The following is a 19,419-nucleotide window of genomic DNA, read 5'->3' on the forward strand; positions in this document are numbered from 1 at the left end:
CCTCCATTTTCATGTTTTTTTTTCAGTGAGTTGCTCCTGTACAATGATTTTACAGAGAATGGGTTGTGAACAAACTATATTGGCTATGGCTCCTGTGCGATCAACATTGCTGATGATGTAATTCTTCCACCATTTTTTTTGTTCTTGGGTCAACAGAGAATGTGATTTTTTACCTAGCCTCTATTGTTTTCTTAGTTTTGCATTGCCTTGATTTATACATAATGTTCTATAGATGTAAATTTTAATAGCCACCTAGAACATAGTAAAGTTTAGTAGAGTTTAATTTAGCTTGCAATTGGGACCAAATTTGAATAGAAACTGAGGTATGTGTATTATTAATTTGTAAATGATGTAATAGAGATGGACAGAGTTACAGGCCTTGCAAGCCATTTTACACATCAGTTTAAAAATATAAATTATTTTTTACACAAAGTTATCATTTCTTTTCTCTGACAAAACATTTTTATATTTTACAATTTGCAATTGTTCTCAGTTCCTATAGAAAATGACTAACTTTGTAAAACAGGTAGGCCTATCATTAAAATGTACATACATGACATAGAGAGGGACAGACTTGCAAGCCTTTCTGGCCTGTTTACACTTCGGTTATCAGTTCTTTTCCAATAATAATTGACTCATAATAATTTGCAATCAAGAGATGTTCTGTAAGAAACTTTGAGGCCTCATTGTAAAAGGGATGCACTTCATTCAACTAATTAGTAAATTAATGTGACTTCTAATGACAGTGACCTGTCAGGGGCATAATACTTATGCAATTCCAAATTATATTTGTGCTTACATTTTAACTACAGTATTAACCGATCAAATTCAGTCATTTGGATTATTTGTTCCTAGATTCATGATATATAATCCTAAATCCACCATCCATTTTAGTTCTGTTACTATTTGTTGAAAGGTTCAAAAGGGTAAATACAGATGCAATGCACTATATAAAAGTAGTGACGTAGAAGAAGTAAATTATAATATAATATAATATAATTAATATAATAAATATAATATAATATAATATAATATAATATAATATAATATAATTAATATAATATAATAAGCTTTATATCCAAAAACTTTGTCAACATTTAAAGTCTCAGGAACATGATCTCCAGCTGACTTCCGGGTTGAAGAAGACGTCATTTGATTGGTTGTTGCTATGGAGGCGGAGCTCATTGTGACTAAAAAAATCAACTGACCACTGAGAGCACGTCATTTGCTATTATGGAATTTGTTGAGCGCTGTGCGGGATTGTTTACAGTAACTAGCTAGAAACGAAGACGTTTAAGTCATTGGGATGAATTTTTGATAGGGAAGATCGGTTTCCTTTAAACAAAAAATCGCCTTTTTTTCAGTTTCTTTCTTCGCACAGCTGCTAATTCCACCAGCTCTTTGTGTCTTTGTGTGGTTTGTTTTTGTTGAGCACAGACGGAGACAGACAGAGGGTTTCTCCGGGCTTTCGACGTACGTTAAAGTGTCACAAAATCGTGTAAGGAGCATAAAAAGTACTGCCATTTCGCATTTCATATCTGAACAGTGAGGTGTTTGGCGGAGTTGAAGAGGAAGATGGGTAATTGTTTAAAGTCTCTTGCTTCGGATGACATTTCTTTGCTTCATGAGTCGCAGTCAGACAGAGCCATTTTCGGCGACGGCACTGATCCGGACCAGGAACCGCCACCGCCTTACCAGGTAAGAGGCCTTACTCGGGAGAGTCGGGTTATAAGGAAATGGAGGGTTTGTTTGAACACCCAGCTGCTAAACTGTTTTCTGTGCTCCGTATCGAGTCTACAGACGACAACTCGGAGATAGTCGGAAGTAACGGGTTTGCTAGCACCCGTGTTGAAGAGGCGAGCTTTTTGTTCAACATAATATCACAATGTTACAACACAAAGCACGTCATGTAGAGAAGAAACATTTGAGCCACTGATATTGATGTTACATCTTTGATTATTGCTTATATTGTGCCCAAGTTCCTTGTGTTGTTGTGTAGTAGCTCCAACCAGGCTAGCTGAGTAATTCTCTTTGTCTGCGGACGGACAAGGTGTTTAAACTTGGCACACTTTCCAAACCGGCCATTTCACTGCCTCGGACTTGTCTCATTTTCCTCGATTTAGTGGCCTATTAATTCACCAGGCTTTTTAAAACACCTTGTGTTGTGGGCTTTATGATTGTTTTTTAGTTAATCCCCGTATGTGCTTCATATATTCTTTTATCAGAAGTACAGAGACATACAGTGACTCCCTGTCAGAAAAGTACCTACAGCCCAATACCCAAATTTCATTTCATTTGGCCCTTTTCATGTATGAGAAGATAAAAAAGGGGGACCAGCTTCATGTGTCTCATTAGAGGTCACTGAATAGCTGCATTAGGTATTGAACTGTGTTGTAAAATAAATCGGATTGTTTCTGATAGACTTTGTTCTTTTTAAAATGTTAAATTATAAATCAGATGAGCAACTTTCATCTTAATATAATGATATAGTGCATCGTTTATGTTTGGCCCACAGCCCTCAATCATTTAGATTTTTGGCCCTTCATTGGAAAAAGTTTGGGCATCTCTGCTCTGAAGAAACAATCAACCATAAAACATGTGAAGTATTTCAGTGTTGGAATATTTGGCATGTGTTTTTTTTTGTTGTTGTTGTTGTTTTGTTTCTTTGTTTTTTTATAATGGTGTTGTTTGTTGTTGTGTCTTTGTTGTTTCAGTTAGTGCTTGTGGGCCTCAGTGATGTCAGGGGTCCAGTGGTGTTCAATTATTTTCGATCATCTCAAACATAAAATATAGTTTGATTATTTCCAAACAAAAGAAGAAAATTTGAAATAGTAGTTACTAATGTTTTAGTGTCATATTAACGGGAGTGATTACAATGTTTTTGTGTGCAGTGCAGCTATACATCTCAGTTGTGCTGAGTTACAGCAGAGCCTCTGGCTCTTCATCCGCATTATGAAAAGCACAAGGTGTTGCTGATGGTTTTAGAATAAGAGTCAAAGCTTTAGAACCTGGTCTGTATAAGCACATTGTTCATATGAGGACGTGAACATTTATGCTGAGCACAGTGTGAGAAAATAGAATGGCACCATTTTCATATACTACTAGTTTAGCTTACACGTGTTATGGCCAGTATATTTTATTGGCTTGGGTCCTAAGAGTTTAATCACTTTCGTGCAGCCACTGCTGGTTTAGTACCGGCTGCATATCAGTGAACTGGTGCTTGTGTGATTAGTCTAAGCCACAATTTAGCCAAATACACTGCTGGACATTTGTAAATTCTGTAAGAATAATAAATGCTAAAAACAAAACGATAGATTCCAAATTTATAAAAGCTGTTCACAAGCAAAACTACAATATTGCTTACCAATCAGCTTTGAGAACTATATGGCAACCAAAATACTAAATACATGTGAATTGGCATTAGCATGATCTCAAACCTGATTTGCCATTTCAATTTTGTTCTGTTTTCAAATGGATTGCGCTGCCACCGTCACTTATACATTTGTTACCAGAAATATTGAGACCCTTTAACGTTACCTAGATATTCATCAAAAAATAGTATTTATATAGAAAGTATAACAACAGTTTTGTGTTTTCTTTGTTTGAAAACTCATTGCTGGCAGTTCGGTATTATCGCTAAAAATCTTTATACAAAATCTCAGTTTTTGTGTTTTTGCACACTGAGAATGGAAAAATAAAAGAGGAAGGAAAAAAATTGCCTGACAATTAATGAAACAGGATTCTGGAAAAGCATGGACAATTTATAGTCCATCTTTAGAGATATTCATTTTCCTGTGTTCACTGTATGTTATGGTATTGATGAGTTTGCAGCTTATGGCACTGAAGATAACGACTCTAGACATGGATCAAGAGTAAATGATTTGATTAGACTTTGCAAGTAAGGTTTTGTTTGAATTTTGGACAAAGAACCATGACCAATTTTGAAACAAATTCAATTACAGCAGTGTCTGCTCACCCTATCTGTTGCTATTTGGCTGAAAGGGGGCATGATGGTTGGAAACTGAGACTGGGTCAAAAAGCTAGAATGGAGTTGTCAAAAGCCTACCTGGGGAAGAATTATACTTTTACTTGTGGAATAATGCCCTGTGGATTATTTGAAAATGAAATGAGACTTTTTGATCAAACCTGGCGGTGGTTCGTGGAGTTTTTGGGGTGTTCTTCGCTGCTTCTGTAGACTGTTAATGTATTTTGAAGCTACCTTTTGCAGTGAATCTAATTAGTTTAGAGCAATTAGTGAGAAAACTGGCAAGATTGTCTGTAAATGTGAACACAAATGCAAAAACTTGAAAGTCTTAAAAGTAAGTGTAATTAATTTTTTTTTGCCTTTATTGAATGATCGATTTTAGTGGAATTTTTCACACTTTTATATTTGCAGCTGTGAAATGGCCTAGTTATTACCTAAATGTTTTAATTAAAAGGATACATTTGGTCCCTCTACAAGCTAGATTTCTACAATGGTAATAGTCGTTTTTACAAATATACAAACGCCTTCTTATTTTGATATGATATCAATATATATGTAATGCTATGTTTTCGACATCATTTTTTTTTGTCTAGTAATGTTATGTTGGCGTATTGCTTCAATAACTGCTTGAGCATGAGCTACTCATGGTGAAATGAGAAATCACCTTTGAGGTGTTAGACAGCAAGACAGGAAATATTTGTTATCTTTTCTAAGAAAAAGGTTGCCAAGGTTTTTTCTATAATCATTTATTTAGAATTTGGACTGACTGACAGATGAAAATCTTTGTCTATGTTCTTACATCAAAATCTTGTAGGTCTTATTTTTTGAGACTTCTGATCTAATGTGGCTGGAGTTTGAAAACTCACTGTATTCTGCATTTCAAGGTCTGTAAAATGGTGTTTTGCGAGCTACACTTAAGTCAAACAAGGAAACAAGGAAAGGTTTGGCACTGTGGTGTAGCAGCAGATAAGCCATAATTTTGTGCTTAGGTTTTGATGATGGATAAGTTATTTTATATAAGACTTCCCCACTGCTGTTTCTTCATGCACTTTGTCTAATAACATGCATAACTAATGACCTACTAAAGGTAACTCTGTGGTATTTGAGAAAGAAACACTGTTCATAATTTGGTGCTTTCCCATAAGGACTGGCCTCTTTCCTGCTTAGTATAAGAGGAATAATTGTAAGCTAAGGCCTGTGAATGAGATGGAGGAGTGAAAATGCAGGAAAGTGGACAGGGTACAGACAGGGCTGCTGCTTCGTGCAGTATCCTGACAGCAGTGTTTAACAGAAGCCTTCTTTTGGCTGTATGCTAGGAGGTCTGTTTGATCCGTGTGGCGCAGACAAAGAGGGAACACAGGCCAACTCCACAACCCAAATCATTTTCAATCTCAGCACATTCCTGTGCCAGCTGCCAAGAATGCTTGACGTATTTCTTTTTTTCCCCTCCTGCCTCGTCTGGAACACTTGGAGCTTCTTAGCTTTTAGTTCAAGCTTTTTCATTTAATATAAAGATATAAATCTTTTGTAGGAACAGAACAGGTTTTCATGTTAATAAAGATATGTCTTTTTCCAGCTTGTTCTCTGTAGACCAAAACAAAGTCTATGACCTCACCAATGAACTCCCAGGATGCTGTCTGTGTTAGATCCATATGTTTCAGACTTTCCCAGCTGTCCAAATGAAGTGAAGCCTTTCACAATTCTAGTACAAAAAAGAAAAAAGAAAGAAAAAAGAACAGCACAGCAGGAGGAAAGGAGTCTCTGTTAGTGGCCATTTGCTTACTGGACTACTCAGGCTTTCTGAATCCTGCCATGTTCAGCAGTGCAAATATAGGCCTGTTCCAACTCAGTACACACTTCTCTAGCTTCACATCAACTCTTCTAAAGCCTCAATTGGCAAATAAGTGACAGACTATGAGAGACGGTTACTGAAGCAGTATTGTATTGATGTGACAAGGATTTTGTGGGAGGGAAGTTGTTAGGGAAGAAGTATTTGGAAAGCAGTTGGCTGGAAATGCTGACTCATTTCAGCAAACTGGGCATAGGAGGCAAAGTGTAATTGTGAGTCTGAGAGGGAACATGAATGTGTGTCAAAAGGATTGTTAGAAATGACAGCGCCTCCCTATAGGCTTACAAATGACCCCCCACCCCCTCCTCCTCTTACCTTATCATATTGATTGCATCCTTACTGGCCAGTCTCCAGCTGCCTGTTTTTTTTTTTTTTTTTGATTGGCCTGCAGTGCACTCGTCTGCCCGTCCCTCCCTCCCTTTTTTTTTACTTTCTTTTTCAGAGAACAAGAAGCTGTGTGGGTGTGAGACACAGCTCAGCTAAGCGTGGCACGCTGGCTATAATCAAGCCAAAAAGCCCCTCTCTCGCTGCAGGCTTGTTTACTTTTCCCTTCCCTTGCTCAGTACCTTATGGCGCAGCCTGTCTTTGATTTTCTTCACTTTTCAAGACAGTAAATGCATATATCTATGTTTACGAAGAGCAAGGAAGTTAAGCCTCATTTAGATCGGGTATTGTGATTAAAAAAACTGGACAGTCGAGACAGCTGGCACTTCACACTTTGCATTTTCCTGTCATTTTCATGCGTCGCATGCAAGCACTTGATTAAAAAACAAGCCCTTCTACAGATCTACAATGAACCGCATCGCACAAGACTACAAACGTATAGCGTGTTCTGTTGTACATCATACCTGCAGGTTTTATGTCAGCGTTGCTGTGGTGTCGCTAATCAGTTTGTCCAACAGGCAGTTTTAAGCTCATGCTTAAAGATTATCCGTTTGTTGTTATTCATTCATTAAATAGGTGGAATAAAAACAACCATACTTACCACCTGCCACATAATACTAATATATTAGACCAGTATCATGATTATAACTATAAATGTAGCTTATGGTCATATTTGAGAAAGCAGTGATGCTTCTAATAAATATTCTAAATACACATAAATAAACCAACCCATTTATGCACGTGTGTAATTATCTCTTGTTTGTTGTTCGTGTTGTCTTGTCTGGTGCGCACGAGTTTCTGGCAGATACGCTGTCTTATCCAATTTGGATTTCTTAACTAAAAGTCTATGTATTCCTTAAACAGTTTATTATTGGATATAGGAAAATATCACCGTCTGCAAATTATGGTTTGGGAAACCTGGTTATTCTCATCATATTCACTATAAAGCACATACCAGTCCCCAAAACTCCTATTCTTAGTGTATGGAACAATGTTACAGTGTGCTGATTTATCACTGGCATCCAGGAAATGAAAACATCGCTACAACCCACAAGTGTCGGAGTATTTATTGCTTCTTTGGTATTTTAATATATTTATATAAAAAAATCTTTCTGCTATGAAATATCTTGCTGAGCAATAGATTTCCCTTATAGTCCCTCTGACATTTTTGCTATCAAATACAACCTGTATATTTAATCAACTGATTCAGAATTAAACTGCAAATCAAAACGAAAGCAATATTTAAACATGGTGTTTGGGTGCAGGGAAAGACTGAAACGTTGCGAGTGTATTTGTGTATGAGGCAGGTCAACTTATTTATCACCCAACATCTGTTTAGTTTTTCTTAATGAATTAAAACCTATTCAGAAATATACAATTTATATGTTTATTAGTGAGCTGTGGCAGCAGTGGCAATGCTAAGATTATAAATTAAACTTAAAACTAAGAAGAGTCATGTTCATTTATACTGACTAGGGATAGTTAGCATGTGTTTTAATCGCTGAGAGAGGAGATTATATGTAGCTCTAGTGTCTCTGCTGATGTCCCTGGTAATGAAGCATTATTCTTGTGTCCTAGAGAAAAGTCTTACTAGCTACAGGTTTTAGTGTTTTGAAATTTGTTATTAGCAAGTATCTCTTGCTGCAGTAACAAAAATCCATCTGTCAAAGCCATCAAAGTTTGGTACAGACCCTGCTGGAACTAGACTCGTGCTCCTCAGGTGTATTAGTTAGACGGGTACCAACACGAACGATTGCTGAAACTGTATGTGCCTGTTCATTAGAAAAACAGTCACAAAGTCCTAATTCATCATGTGTTGTTACAAGTTGTGGGTTTGTCACCTTGCTGACATGCGGCTGAATCCGCTACTGTTTGTTTAACTTTCTCAGATAAAGACCCCCTGTTTCACTTCTCTGCTGCATATGCGTGTATGAGCAATAGAGGGGCACACATGCTGCATGCATGATATTATCTGAGAATGTTTGCTGTATTGTGTGTTGAATTTCCTTAAAATTAAAGTGTGTAGTAACTTCCTTAAATATTTAGAATTTGCTATATATGAGCAGTTAACAGGCTTTTATTAGGGGTATTAGCTTTTATACAGACGAGACCCTGCTAAAATATAGCGATTAAACTCTGGTTTTCAGGTTTGTTCCTTTACAGACTTGTCAGTTATTCGTTTTCTTGTCTTTATCATATGATATCTATAGGCAGGATCTTCAGGTGTAAACTCTTTTGAGCAAGTGTGAGTAACTCGGAATAAGCCCGAGGCTTCACTTTAACAGGTAACGACACTTTCTGAGAAGCTCGATTTTCTGTGTGGGTCTGTGTCATCTGGCTGTATGCTAAATCTGAATCATGCTCTGATTTTGCATTGGTCTGCCCCACACACACACACACACACACACACACACACACACACACACACACACACACACACAGGAATGTGGCTGATGTCACGTTCATTGTCTGACTGTAGTGCAAATGGAGGTGGGGGGATTCAAGACGGCACTCTTTGTCTACACCATGTCCGGCCCAGACGAGAAAGATCTCTGCCTCTTCATTGAGATGTGGACCCTCTCTCATTACAACCCCTCTGCCCCCACCCCCTATTCTTAAACACACTACCACCCATTGTTTCAGTGGACAATCTGTCCATTTCTTTTTTAGGTTCAGGAGATCAGCTGAAATGAAAACTGTAGTATTAGTCTCAGAACTAAATAAGTAAGAGCTTGTGTGACCCAGGAGGGTCTCAGTGCCTTTCTGCCCCATGATTAAGTAATAGAGAGGTGTCAGTTGCAGACGCCTGTAAGAGATCATGTTCTTGTCCTGGTCCTTACATTTGTCCACTTATTTACACACACACACCTGTGGGACAAAAATGCTGATCAATGCTGTTGTGTGTATGCATGCACCTGTCATACAGCTGTCAGTAACATTCAGCCTGCACTCTCCTCTCTGTCTACCAAACACACTGCCATCTTTCTTTTTTTTCTCCAGCTGCTTTTGGCCATTTCAGCTAAATCCTGCCACGTGTTCCAAGGTCATGGGGTCTACTGTTCTGGCGGGCACAGACTATTTTTACAGTGTCTATTTGTAACCTCCTGTTGGGATTGAACTGAAGAATTTCGAATGCATGTTTTTGAGTGTGTAGGTTTTCAGACGATTCTAGTATATTAGTGGCATATCTGAGCAGTGACCAATGTGGCAATTGTGCTTGGCATGGTTTGTACTATATAATTTTAATACAGTAATGCAATCCTTAAGTTATAAGGCTTTCCTGATTAGCTGCATTATCTTTTGTTTTATGCCTTGTTCTATTTAAGTCTATGTAGATAAATATTAATACCCTCTAAGATCAGTGCAGCTCTATCTAGCTTTCTATTTTATATAAAAAAATAAATAAATAAAAATTGCCAGTGCTGGCATGTAATCTTGACTATAATGGTGCTTAACTTGAACAGGATGTTACATGTGTACTATTGTCCCATTTATTAGTGCCTCTATTTCAGATGCAAAATGACATTAGTTTCTCAGGAATATGCCGGGGGGATCTTGAAAAGTTTTACACTTAAGCCTAAAGCATAGTGTAATAACTGTTGTGCCTGTTTATTTATATTGAGTAGTTTCTGTTCACTATCAAAATGTGTTGCCGCCTGATACTTTACTGCATTATTTGTGCCGTCAGACTTCCTTGTACGCTGGCATGTTTTTCACTGTTTGGTGTGGCAGGTCCTGCCAAAAGAAAATGCCAAAAGGCTTACACGTCAATAGGAGTCAAAGCGTAGACGTGCCTATACGTTTACCTACGGAAATACAGAAGTGCCCCATAAAGGTAGTAAAACCAATGGTGTGTGTGTGTGTGTGTGTGTGTGTGTGTGTGTGTGTGTGTGTGTGTGTGTGTTTGAGCAGGTGGACTAACTTGTTTGGCTTGACGTGGCAGCATGTGATTATGGGCTGTCGTGTATGTGTCGAGTTGTATGAGAGAGGGAGAGAAGGAACCTGATCTCCTGACTTTTGATCTGATCTATGATCCTCGGAAACTATAGTTCACTCGCGGCCCTTCAGCTTCTGGACGAGCTCTCAGTTTTTTACTCTGTCTGTTATTAGTTCTTTTGTTCGTTCTGACGAGTTTCCAGTCAAATGTTCACACGATTATATGATGTTTGTCCTTCCTAAAATAAAATAAATTTGGGAAAAGCATGTCAAAAAGCAAGGTTCAGGTTGAGGGATGTGTCTTTCTGAATTAGTAACTTATTTTTTTATTTATTTTTATCTAGATAATATAGGCTTTATTTTTTATTTATTTGTCTCTATCACAACAGACAAACATTTAGGTCATAATTATTTGAAAATAGACAGTATTGTAAAACTTCAGCAAGGATACAGTTGTCAAGCGGGTTACCAGAGATAAGTTAAACATTTCGAAATCTGTAAGCTTCTACCATTTACGCTCCTCGCGTTTGAAATCGATATGATGTAGAAATAAAATTGCAGCGTTGGCGAGGTTTTTGCTATCACCCCCCCTCCCCCCCCACACACTGACTGTAGAGAATGCTGAGTAAGCATCTGTTTGAAAGAAGCCATTCTGTTCACCTCACTTTGTCTCTCACAGATAAGCTGTTTCTCAGTCTGGCTCTTTTGCAATGAATTTTGAGCAACTGTTCTATATTTGGGATGAAGCATTGCCCCCTAGTGGACCAGTCTGTAACTTCCTTTTCAATATGAAGATGCTTACTAATAACCATAGTCCACTTCATTACTGAAATCTGATTTCATGAACATTATTACTCACTTTCACATTTGGGTTACACAAACAGCAAATTTAGAGTGTTGTTTGTTTTGTAAGGGCACTGATGTGAGACGTCATGCTTGTCATTGGAATACAGTGTAATATATATATATATAATCATTTGTGTGGTTGTGTGTTTAGGAGCAGATCCATGTACCCGTGTACCACCCCACTCCAAGTCAGACCCGGTTGGCGACGCAGCTGACCGAGGAAGAGCAAGTGCGCATTGCACAGAGGATCGGCCTCATTCAGCACTTGCCCAAAGGAGTTTTTGACCCCGGCAGTGACGGCAGCGAGAAGAAAATACGAGAGTAAGTAGATAGTAGGTTTTATTTGTTTGTTGTATTTGAGAAACTCTGAGGAGGAAACCATTTTAGAATATTTTGCGCTGTTGTGCTTTTAGTCATAACTGAGCAGCCTGCGACATAAAAATAAAATACAAGCCTTTGCTTGATAAATGAAGTATCTGAATTTACTGTGTTTCCTGCTTTCTGTGTAGGTGTGTGATCTGCATGCTGGATTTTGTGTATGGGGATCCAATCCGGTTCCTGCCTTGCATGCACATCTACCATATGGATTGCATCGATGACTGGCTGATGCGCTCCTTTACCTGCCCCTCCTGTATGGAGCCTGTGGATGCTGCACTTCTCTCGTCCTACGAAACCAACTGAACATTTTTGCCTACATACACATACATTTTTGGAATATAGGCAGGGGACAGGTCAGAGTTATTTCTCATAGCACTATGGTATAGTGCAGGACTGCTTCCCTCCTGGGTTGTCCTGCTGGACAGGGAAACCTACAGGAGCCACACAAGTGAGACTCTTTACAACATCCTGGTAACCTGGACCATTCTGATGTGCCACCCCTTACACTGGAAAGCAGAAAGCGGTTAAAAAGAACTGATAGGAGTGGAAACTGTGTTTTGTGTTTCCATCCCTCTCTTTGGATGTAATACATTGGGGGTGTGAATAAAAAAAAACAAAAAAAAACAAAGATGAAACATGCTTGCACCTAAATTACAAGTAGTGAAATTTGCACTTTTCTGAGACCCCTTTCCCCACAAAGCCTTGTTCTACAAGTAAGGGCATGTACAGCTCATTGAACTAATTCCATTCAGCTCCCAGTCTCTAGGTTTCCTGTTAAGCGTACTAACTGTATCCAGTTGTTGTGGGACATGCTTTAGTGGAAGCTGAGAAGTAGAACCCTTAGGCTGAGAAATTTTTTTGTTTTGTTATTGGGGATGGATTACAATATACAGTGCAGTCTAACAAACTGACTGTGACTTTCGAAATGTAACTGTGAATTGAATGTGCAGACTGACGCTTTAATTTGATGGTGTGTGCATTTTATATATATATATATATATATACTTCTCAAAAATTAAAGGAACACTTTTTGTTCGGAGTATAGCATCAGGAAAAGGGATTACAGGTGGAGGCCACTGACATGTTTTACCTCTTTATTCCTTTCTGACTGTTTTCCACCACTTTGCATTTGGCAAGACTCAGTGTCACTACTGGAGGCGATACCTGGACCCTACAGAGGTTGCACAGGCAGTCCAACTTCTCCAGAATGGCTCACCAATACATGCCATTGCCAGAAAGTTTGCTGTGTCTCCCAGTACAGTCTCAAGAGCATAGAGGAGGTTCCAGAAGACAGACAGTTAGTCTAGGAGAGCCGGACAGGGCCGTAAAAGGTCCTTAACCCATCCGCAGCACCTGTATCTGCTAATTTGTGCAATGAGGAACAGTAGGAGCACTTCCAGAGCACTACAAAATGACCTTCAACAGGCCACTGGTATAAATGTTTCTGATTATTTGGTCAGAAACAGACTTCATGAGGGTGGCCTGAGGGCTCAACATCCTCTAGTGGGCCCTTTGCTCAATGCTTGGCATCATAGAGCTTGACTGGCATTTGCTGTAACACCAGAATTGGCAGGTGTGCCAGTGGTGTACTGATATGGACTGGGTAATTTGTTAGTCAGCCTGCCGCATCACGTTTGTGGGGGTGTCTCTGAATTCAGCCCTCTGTAAGTTGATACTTTTAATTTCCATCAAATGTTGTGGCATCCTTTTATTCCTAACAGATTATCCAGTCCATATCAGTATAGGTATCTGGCCTGAGTTTTTTCCCATTGATATCTGATGTGTTTTTTATTCAAGTGTTCCTTTAATTTTTGTTGAGCTGTGTGTATGTGTATGTATATATGTATGTATACAGTAATCCCCCGCGATAAACAAAAAAACGTGATAAACGGACGCCACCCCAAAAATGCTATTTTATGTAAACAGTACTGTATTAACATTATACTTCATTTTATAATTAATAATTATATTTTTTATTAATGAGTTTTATTATTTTAACATATAACTCCATAAAAACAATTCCGTATAAGTTTTATGGTCTATCGTGCTATCCGCAAGAGACCGGGAAAATCAGCCAAACAAATTGGTTATGTGGCAAATGCAATTCCTTAATAAACCTGGGGTGTGAGATTTGAAACGCGGTAATGCGGGGGATTACTATATATATAATATGTGTGCATGTACACATACCAGCCATATTGGATCAAGAATCTAGGATTTCTAGCCCTTTTTATAGTGACCTAGTGAGCTAGTCGCTTTAGGGGGACAGGTTATAGTTTACTCAAAGTTTATGTACAAAGAAAATATTATTGACAAAGGAAATGCATGGTTTCATGGGTTAGCTACACCCAGTGGCTCACCATTTGATAGGCTTTTAAATAAACTATTTGAGCTATATAATTACTTTCATAAGATTAAACAATGTTACCAGTTTACTCTTGTGGGTCAAATTATGTCCAATAGGTGGAAACTTTGCATTAAGGTGGGCTTATCAGTGATACAGGTGTGATGAGATGATACAAGATGGTGATCAGTGATTAAATAGGCAGAGGTTAGTGTGAGAAGAGTGAGTATGTAGTGTAATGAGCTATTTATCGTGATTAAGTGGTTCTACATTTAAATTTTTTTATCCTTTTTTTTTTTTTTATTAAGTATACTGCAACATTTCCTATTCATGCGTTCTAGCTCCTCCTTCTGAGGAACTGATGGAAGGGTGCAAAGAAAGGAAACGAGGAAAGGAGAAATGTGGAACAAGTGTATTTGCCCACTATCATGAGTTTGCTCACTAATCCGTAGAGAATCCACTGATTTTATTTATTCATGGCTTGTTGCTCAGTTATGTTCACCTAGATATAGATGTCTAGGGAACAAATTCATAAATTTGCTTTGGTGTAACAATACTGGATGTGTTCATCACATGCTGAAATGTTTATATTTTAGCCTCAGTATATGAATCTTATTGTTTGAATGTTTATGAAATGGAGAAGTGATGCTCTGTTGGTTGCATGGGATAGCTCAAACCACAAAGCCTCTATTTCCTTTTTGTATGCCTGTATCCAGTACTGCCACATTCAGACACTGTAAAAGTGTTTGAAGTTAAAAGCATGCTTTGAAACCTTAAAACATTTCCTGCTTTACTGGTAGGCCAAATAGTTGAAACCATCTTTTAGAATTCGGTATTGGGGATAAAATGCATCATGCCGAATGACGGGGTCTAGATAAATCCTACCAAACACCTTAAAATGTACCTACCCTGAAAAAGTGCTTTGCTAAAGCGGTTTATGAGTCTATCACAGCCAAATGATGGCGTTTTCTTAGCTGTTCTAATGGATCACTTTGCCTGTGTCTGAATGAGTATATCATTTATTAAGAAAGAAGGCAAACACGTAAAATCTGAGAGCGTTCTATAAGAACTTAGAGCATATAGTGAACACTATGGATGGTATTCTAACATTCATTTATTTTATTCAATCAAAGGACCAAACAACTTGATTATAATTGGGCAATGAGTCCTGTATGATTAGTCCATTATAGCTGTCTGTCACCAGCCAGTTACATACAAGCTGCATGTCAAGGTTTTTTTTGTGTGTGTGTGTATTAATATATTGTCTCAAAATACAGTAAAGACTCTCATGCACTGCTCTGTAGTGCTGTTAGATTAGCTCAGCATTTTGTTTTCTTTCATTTTGCGTCTATATTTTTCTTTTAATTATACTACAGCTTGTCTATTTACCAGAACCAAATAATTTATTTAAATGTAAGAACAGTAATGTAATTCAGTTGTGGCACTGGGTTGGAGCGTTTTTGTTTGTTCCTTTGTTTCTTTTTTTTTTTTTGCTACGAGCATTAATAATCATTCAAGAATAAGTTGTAATTATTAGGATTTTATTATTATTTTTTTTTTAAGTATGGAAATGTTGTAGTGTTTGAAGTTAGTTGTTTGTTAGTCAGCGATTACTAGGTGCAATAAAAAGCTGGTGTGCATTAAAAAGCCCTTTTTGCCTAATCTAAACCTTGTCATCCATAATTGGCTAAACCTACACCATAATTACTCAATCCGGAAATGAGTGCAGTTATCACGTGATAAACCGTCACTTTTTTTTCCTTTTTCTTTTTTTTGCAGTGTCGTGTGTTTGGTTTTTTTTATTCTTATTTCTGTGTGCATCTGGATTCATGTTAAACCATATACATTACACTTTTGTTGTTATTGTTGTACATATAGATTATTTTATGACTAATCTTTTAATCAAATGTTTATTAAGCATTACCATAAAGAGTGCAAATCTATATGACTTTTTTAAGAAGTGATATTACGCTGAAAAAAATAAAAAAGGAAAGTTGGACTCATCACCATGGTTCTGGTTTAACCAGCAGCAGAAAGCAGTACTTCCTTTGAACTCTATTCTGTGTCCCCATCTGACCCTTTTTTTGTTGTTGTTAAAAAAAAGCCAAATTGAAATCTGAATGATATGGACATAGAATGACAAAAAATTCAATTCACCTTTTTATCTGAACTGTCCCTTGATATTTTTGTTTTGTTCAGGTATAAACCCTTCCAAATTTCTTCTATAGTTGATGGTGAAGCACAAAAGACACGTTCTATTTTTCTAACTGTGGTGGTGTCAGTTCTGTTAAAGATGGTCATTGTCATGCTGAAGGAAGTGGAACCTGATTATATGTGCTGTTTCTCTGCTCATGAGATAGGGGTTTTCTTTGTCCTGCTCCAAACTCCATCCCTAAATCTCCCCAAACGTGTAAACAAACCCAAAACACAAATGTGGCTGCTATTAAATTTAAGTTTTTCCATTTTTGTCCTTTTCTTGAGCATGAGCAAATATGTGGGTATGTGTGCGGTTTTGATGTGTTCATTCCTTATTAATGGCCAGCTAAATGTAGACTCAAGTTTCTGCAACCTATGGAATGTGGGTCCATGTTTCTCAGAAATAATCAATCATTGAGTGTTCTAATACTCTAGTCATTTACATGAGCACATTGCTGTGTCACCTAATTAATGCCTACTTCAAGTAACAGGTTCGTTCATCTGGTCGCTTATGCAAAATAAAATTTCCTTATTTTCCCGAGCATGTTTTGTTCTGTTTCTTCACACAGCAGTTGAGCAATGTGTTGTTTCCTGGAGCTCTGAGATTGGCATCAGGAGGGCAGAGGAACAAAAGTGAGACCAACAACACTGCTGCATAGACCTCGGCTTGCTTTCACAAGGCACACATGCATTGCTACCACTGTAGTATAAAAACAATTCTAAACAAACAATAAAAACTGTGTATGTATGTGTGTGTGTGTGTGTGTATATATATATATATATATATATATATATATATAGATAGATAGATAGATAGATAGATAGATAGATATAGATATAGATATAGATATAGATATATATAGATATGACACACAAATATATTGCATTTAAGCCTTCCTGTCATCTAAAGTATGTATATATATATATATATATATATATATATATATATATATATATATATATATATATATATATATATATATATATATATATATATATATATATATATATATATATATATATATATATATATATACACACACACACACACATGTATTGCATATGTTTACTAGAAAAGCATTTATTTGATTAATGTTACAGCGATGTGTATTTCATGTGATTGCTATGTAAACGGCTCTTCTTTACGGCATTGGTCAGTTTCTGTTATGATTTAAACTTGTTCTTGCCTCTAACTGTAGTAGCCTGTAACATTCACTAGATGGAGATGGGTGTGCTGTTATACTGCTTTCTGCTGAGGTGTTTTTGATGTTTAGATCCATTTCCTGCCTTTTTTCTTCATCCAATTCATTCATTGTGAGAGTGCAGCTGCAAAGGAGTCTTATTTTTTATTTGCATATTGTTTTTTAAAGAAAAAGAAAAAGAAAAAAAAAAAAGCCTTTCTTGATGCTAGCAGTCTGACCTATGATCTGACTGCCATCTTGTTAGATTGACTGTTTCAGTTCAACCCCCCTTCCAGAATCAGTGCCACCATATTTGATCCTTTTGGCAAAGTAACATTCAATATAATTGTTGTCAGACCTGTAATTTTACAAAGGGATGGTGGAAGAGAATCTTATTCTGACATCAAGTTGCTTTTTTTTTGCCACAATTACTTTATCATAGGGCCTATATTATCTCATTACTAGTTTAATGATAATAATATGATTAGAGTAACATCAGAAAGCCTATCTATTAATCTTCCTCTACACTGCATGCAAAATCACATGGCATCTCTTTACATTAATGTCCTTTTGGAGTTGTATACTTTGGTTTTGCTCATTCATCTACACGAGCATTAGTGAGGTCAGGGTGACAAGGCTTGAGATTTATGATAGCTCAGTGGTTAAAGCACTGTGATACTGATCGGAAGGCGGGGGGTTCAAACCTCGGTATCGCCAAGCTGCATCATGCTGTATCGTGGCTGAACCTGTGCTCTGACCCAAGCTTCTGAACAAGCAAAGAAAAAGATTTCACAGTAATGTATATGTGACATAAGGGCTATTCTTCTTCTACAATATTCACCCCAAATGTGGTCACATAGGTTAAGGTCAGGGCTCTATGCAGTCTCCCTCTATGAAGTTCTTCCACTCCATCTTCTGTCTTTACAGAAGTTACTTTCACAAAGGCATTGCCATGCTGGAACAAGTTTTGGCCTCTTAGCTTCAGTGAAAGGAAATTGTAATGCTACAATAAACAAATACATCCTACACACTTGTGTGCCTCCAGCTTTGTTGCAACAGTTTGAATCAGAAACAGATTTGGTTGTGACGAATGGGTGTCCACGTATTTTTGGCCATATGTTTAACTATTTAATCAAATAATGCATCTGATACATTACAACAATATATATTTGAAACATCATTAATGTATTTTGAGCTATATTGTAATATATATATATATTTGAAATATAATGTTCACATGCCACATAAGCATGTGCTGTTTTTGTTAAATATTTAACACTTTAATTACTACTACTGCTACTTCTACTAATAATAATAAATCGGATAAAGATAGACGGATTAAATATATATTTTTTAACATAATAAGCCAACATACCATCTGCGTCGTTGCCTCCACAGTCTTCTCTACTTGTTGCACACATGCCTGTATATAAGAGAGGAAGCACAGTACTTGAACTACTTGGTGTTCTGTCAATCGTTTGACCACAATTGACTCTGGGATGAAGCAGGCACATGTGCGGTCTCTACAGTCTTTAGAGATTATTAACTGTGTTAATTGTGCAATACTTTACCAACTCATAGCTACTTGACTGGCATATCACATTTCCCGAAACAAAGAAGGTTTTCGACTGCGTATCTGTAAGCTGAAGGAGGACGGCTCTGAAAGATAATAACCAGAGATCTTTTTAGGTCCCTAAATCATTTTACTTTGTTATCTGCAGCTAAATCTGAATTTAGGCCTTTTGCAGGTCTACACTCAAGATGAACGGGAGTCGTTGTCGCTTATTATATATGTATATAAAAAAAATATGCATTTTGATTACCATGGCGTACTTTTTTATGTTTTTAATGTTATATCTTTTTTTTTTTGTACTGGAGCTTTCATAATTTTTTGAGACTTGGAGAAACATAAAGTAAATATTAAGACAAGACAAAAGAACATTGAGCAATTATGCTGAAATTGTTCCAGTAAAATTTATACCCCAAGAAAGGGGAAAATCTCCAGTTGACATCATGTAAAAAGTGGAAATGAACACAAGTGTGAAACCAGATCAGTATTCAGTGAAACCAAAGCATTCTGGTTTTGAGTCAATAAAAAATAACCCCACATTCACAAAAAGAGTGATTACACTGTGACCATAAACATTTTTTTTCATGGGTGGCTCCAGTGCCTATTGTATCATCAATATATAGCTTTTACATCAAAATGCTTATATCATGTTAAAAACCATCAAGGCACATAATTACTATTATTATTACTTTTTAAAGTGAAGTTTTATACGACACACTACGTCATATGCTTATTTCTAGTAAAAAGATA

General features: G+C 37.1%; 1 protein-coding gene across 1 annotated transcript; it reads left to right on the plus strand.

Moving 5' to 3' along the window:
* Positions 1-1,217: 1,217 nt before the first annotated feature.
* On the plus strand, positions 1,218-12,341 carry rnf11b (ring finger protein 11b). The gene is made up of 3 exons (XM_046870633.1): positions 1,218-1,698; positions 11,152-11,321; positions 11,510-12,341. The coding sequence occupies exons 1-3, from the start codon at positions 1,576-1,578 to the stop codon at positions 11,679-11,681; spliced, it is 465 nt and encodes a 154-aa protein (XP_046726589.1). The 5' UTR covers positions 1,218-1,575; the 3' UTR covers positions 11,682-12,341.
* Positions 12,342-19,419: the final 7,078 nt, after the last annotated feature.

This window comes from Silurus meridionalis, chromosome 17 (assembly GCF_014805685.1).
Source record: "Silurus meridionalis isolate SWU-2019-XX chromosome 17, ASM1480568v1, whole genome shotgun sequence".
In the NCBI taxonomy this organism is placed as follows: Eukaryota; Metazoa; Chordata; class Actinopteri; order Siluriformes; family Siluridae; genus Silurus; species Silurus meridionalis.

Excerpts from the sequence above, each read along its gene's own strand:
- rnf11b (XM_046870633.1), top strand. The coding sequence starts at position 1,576 with ATGGGTAATTGTTTAAAGTCTCTTGCTTCGGATGACATTTCTTTGCTT. Across the intron at positions 1,699-11,151 it reads AACCGCCACCGCCTTACCAG|GAGCAGATCCATGTACCCGT; the intron begins GTAAGAGGCCTT and ends TTGTGTGTTTAG. Across the intron at positions 11,322-11,509 it reads AGCGAGAAGAAAATACGAGA|GTGTGTGATCTGCATGCTGG; the intron begins GTAAGTAGATAG and ends CTTTCTGTGTAG.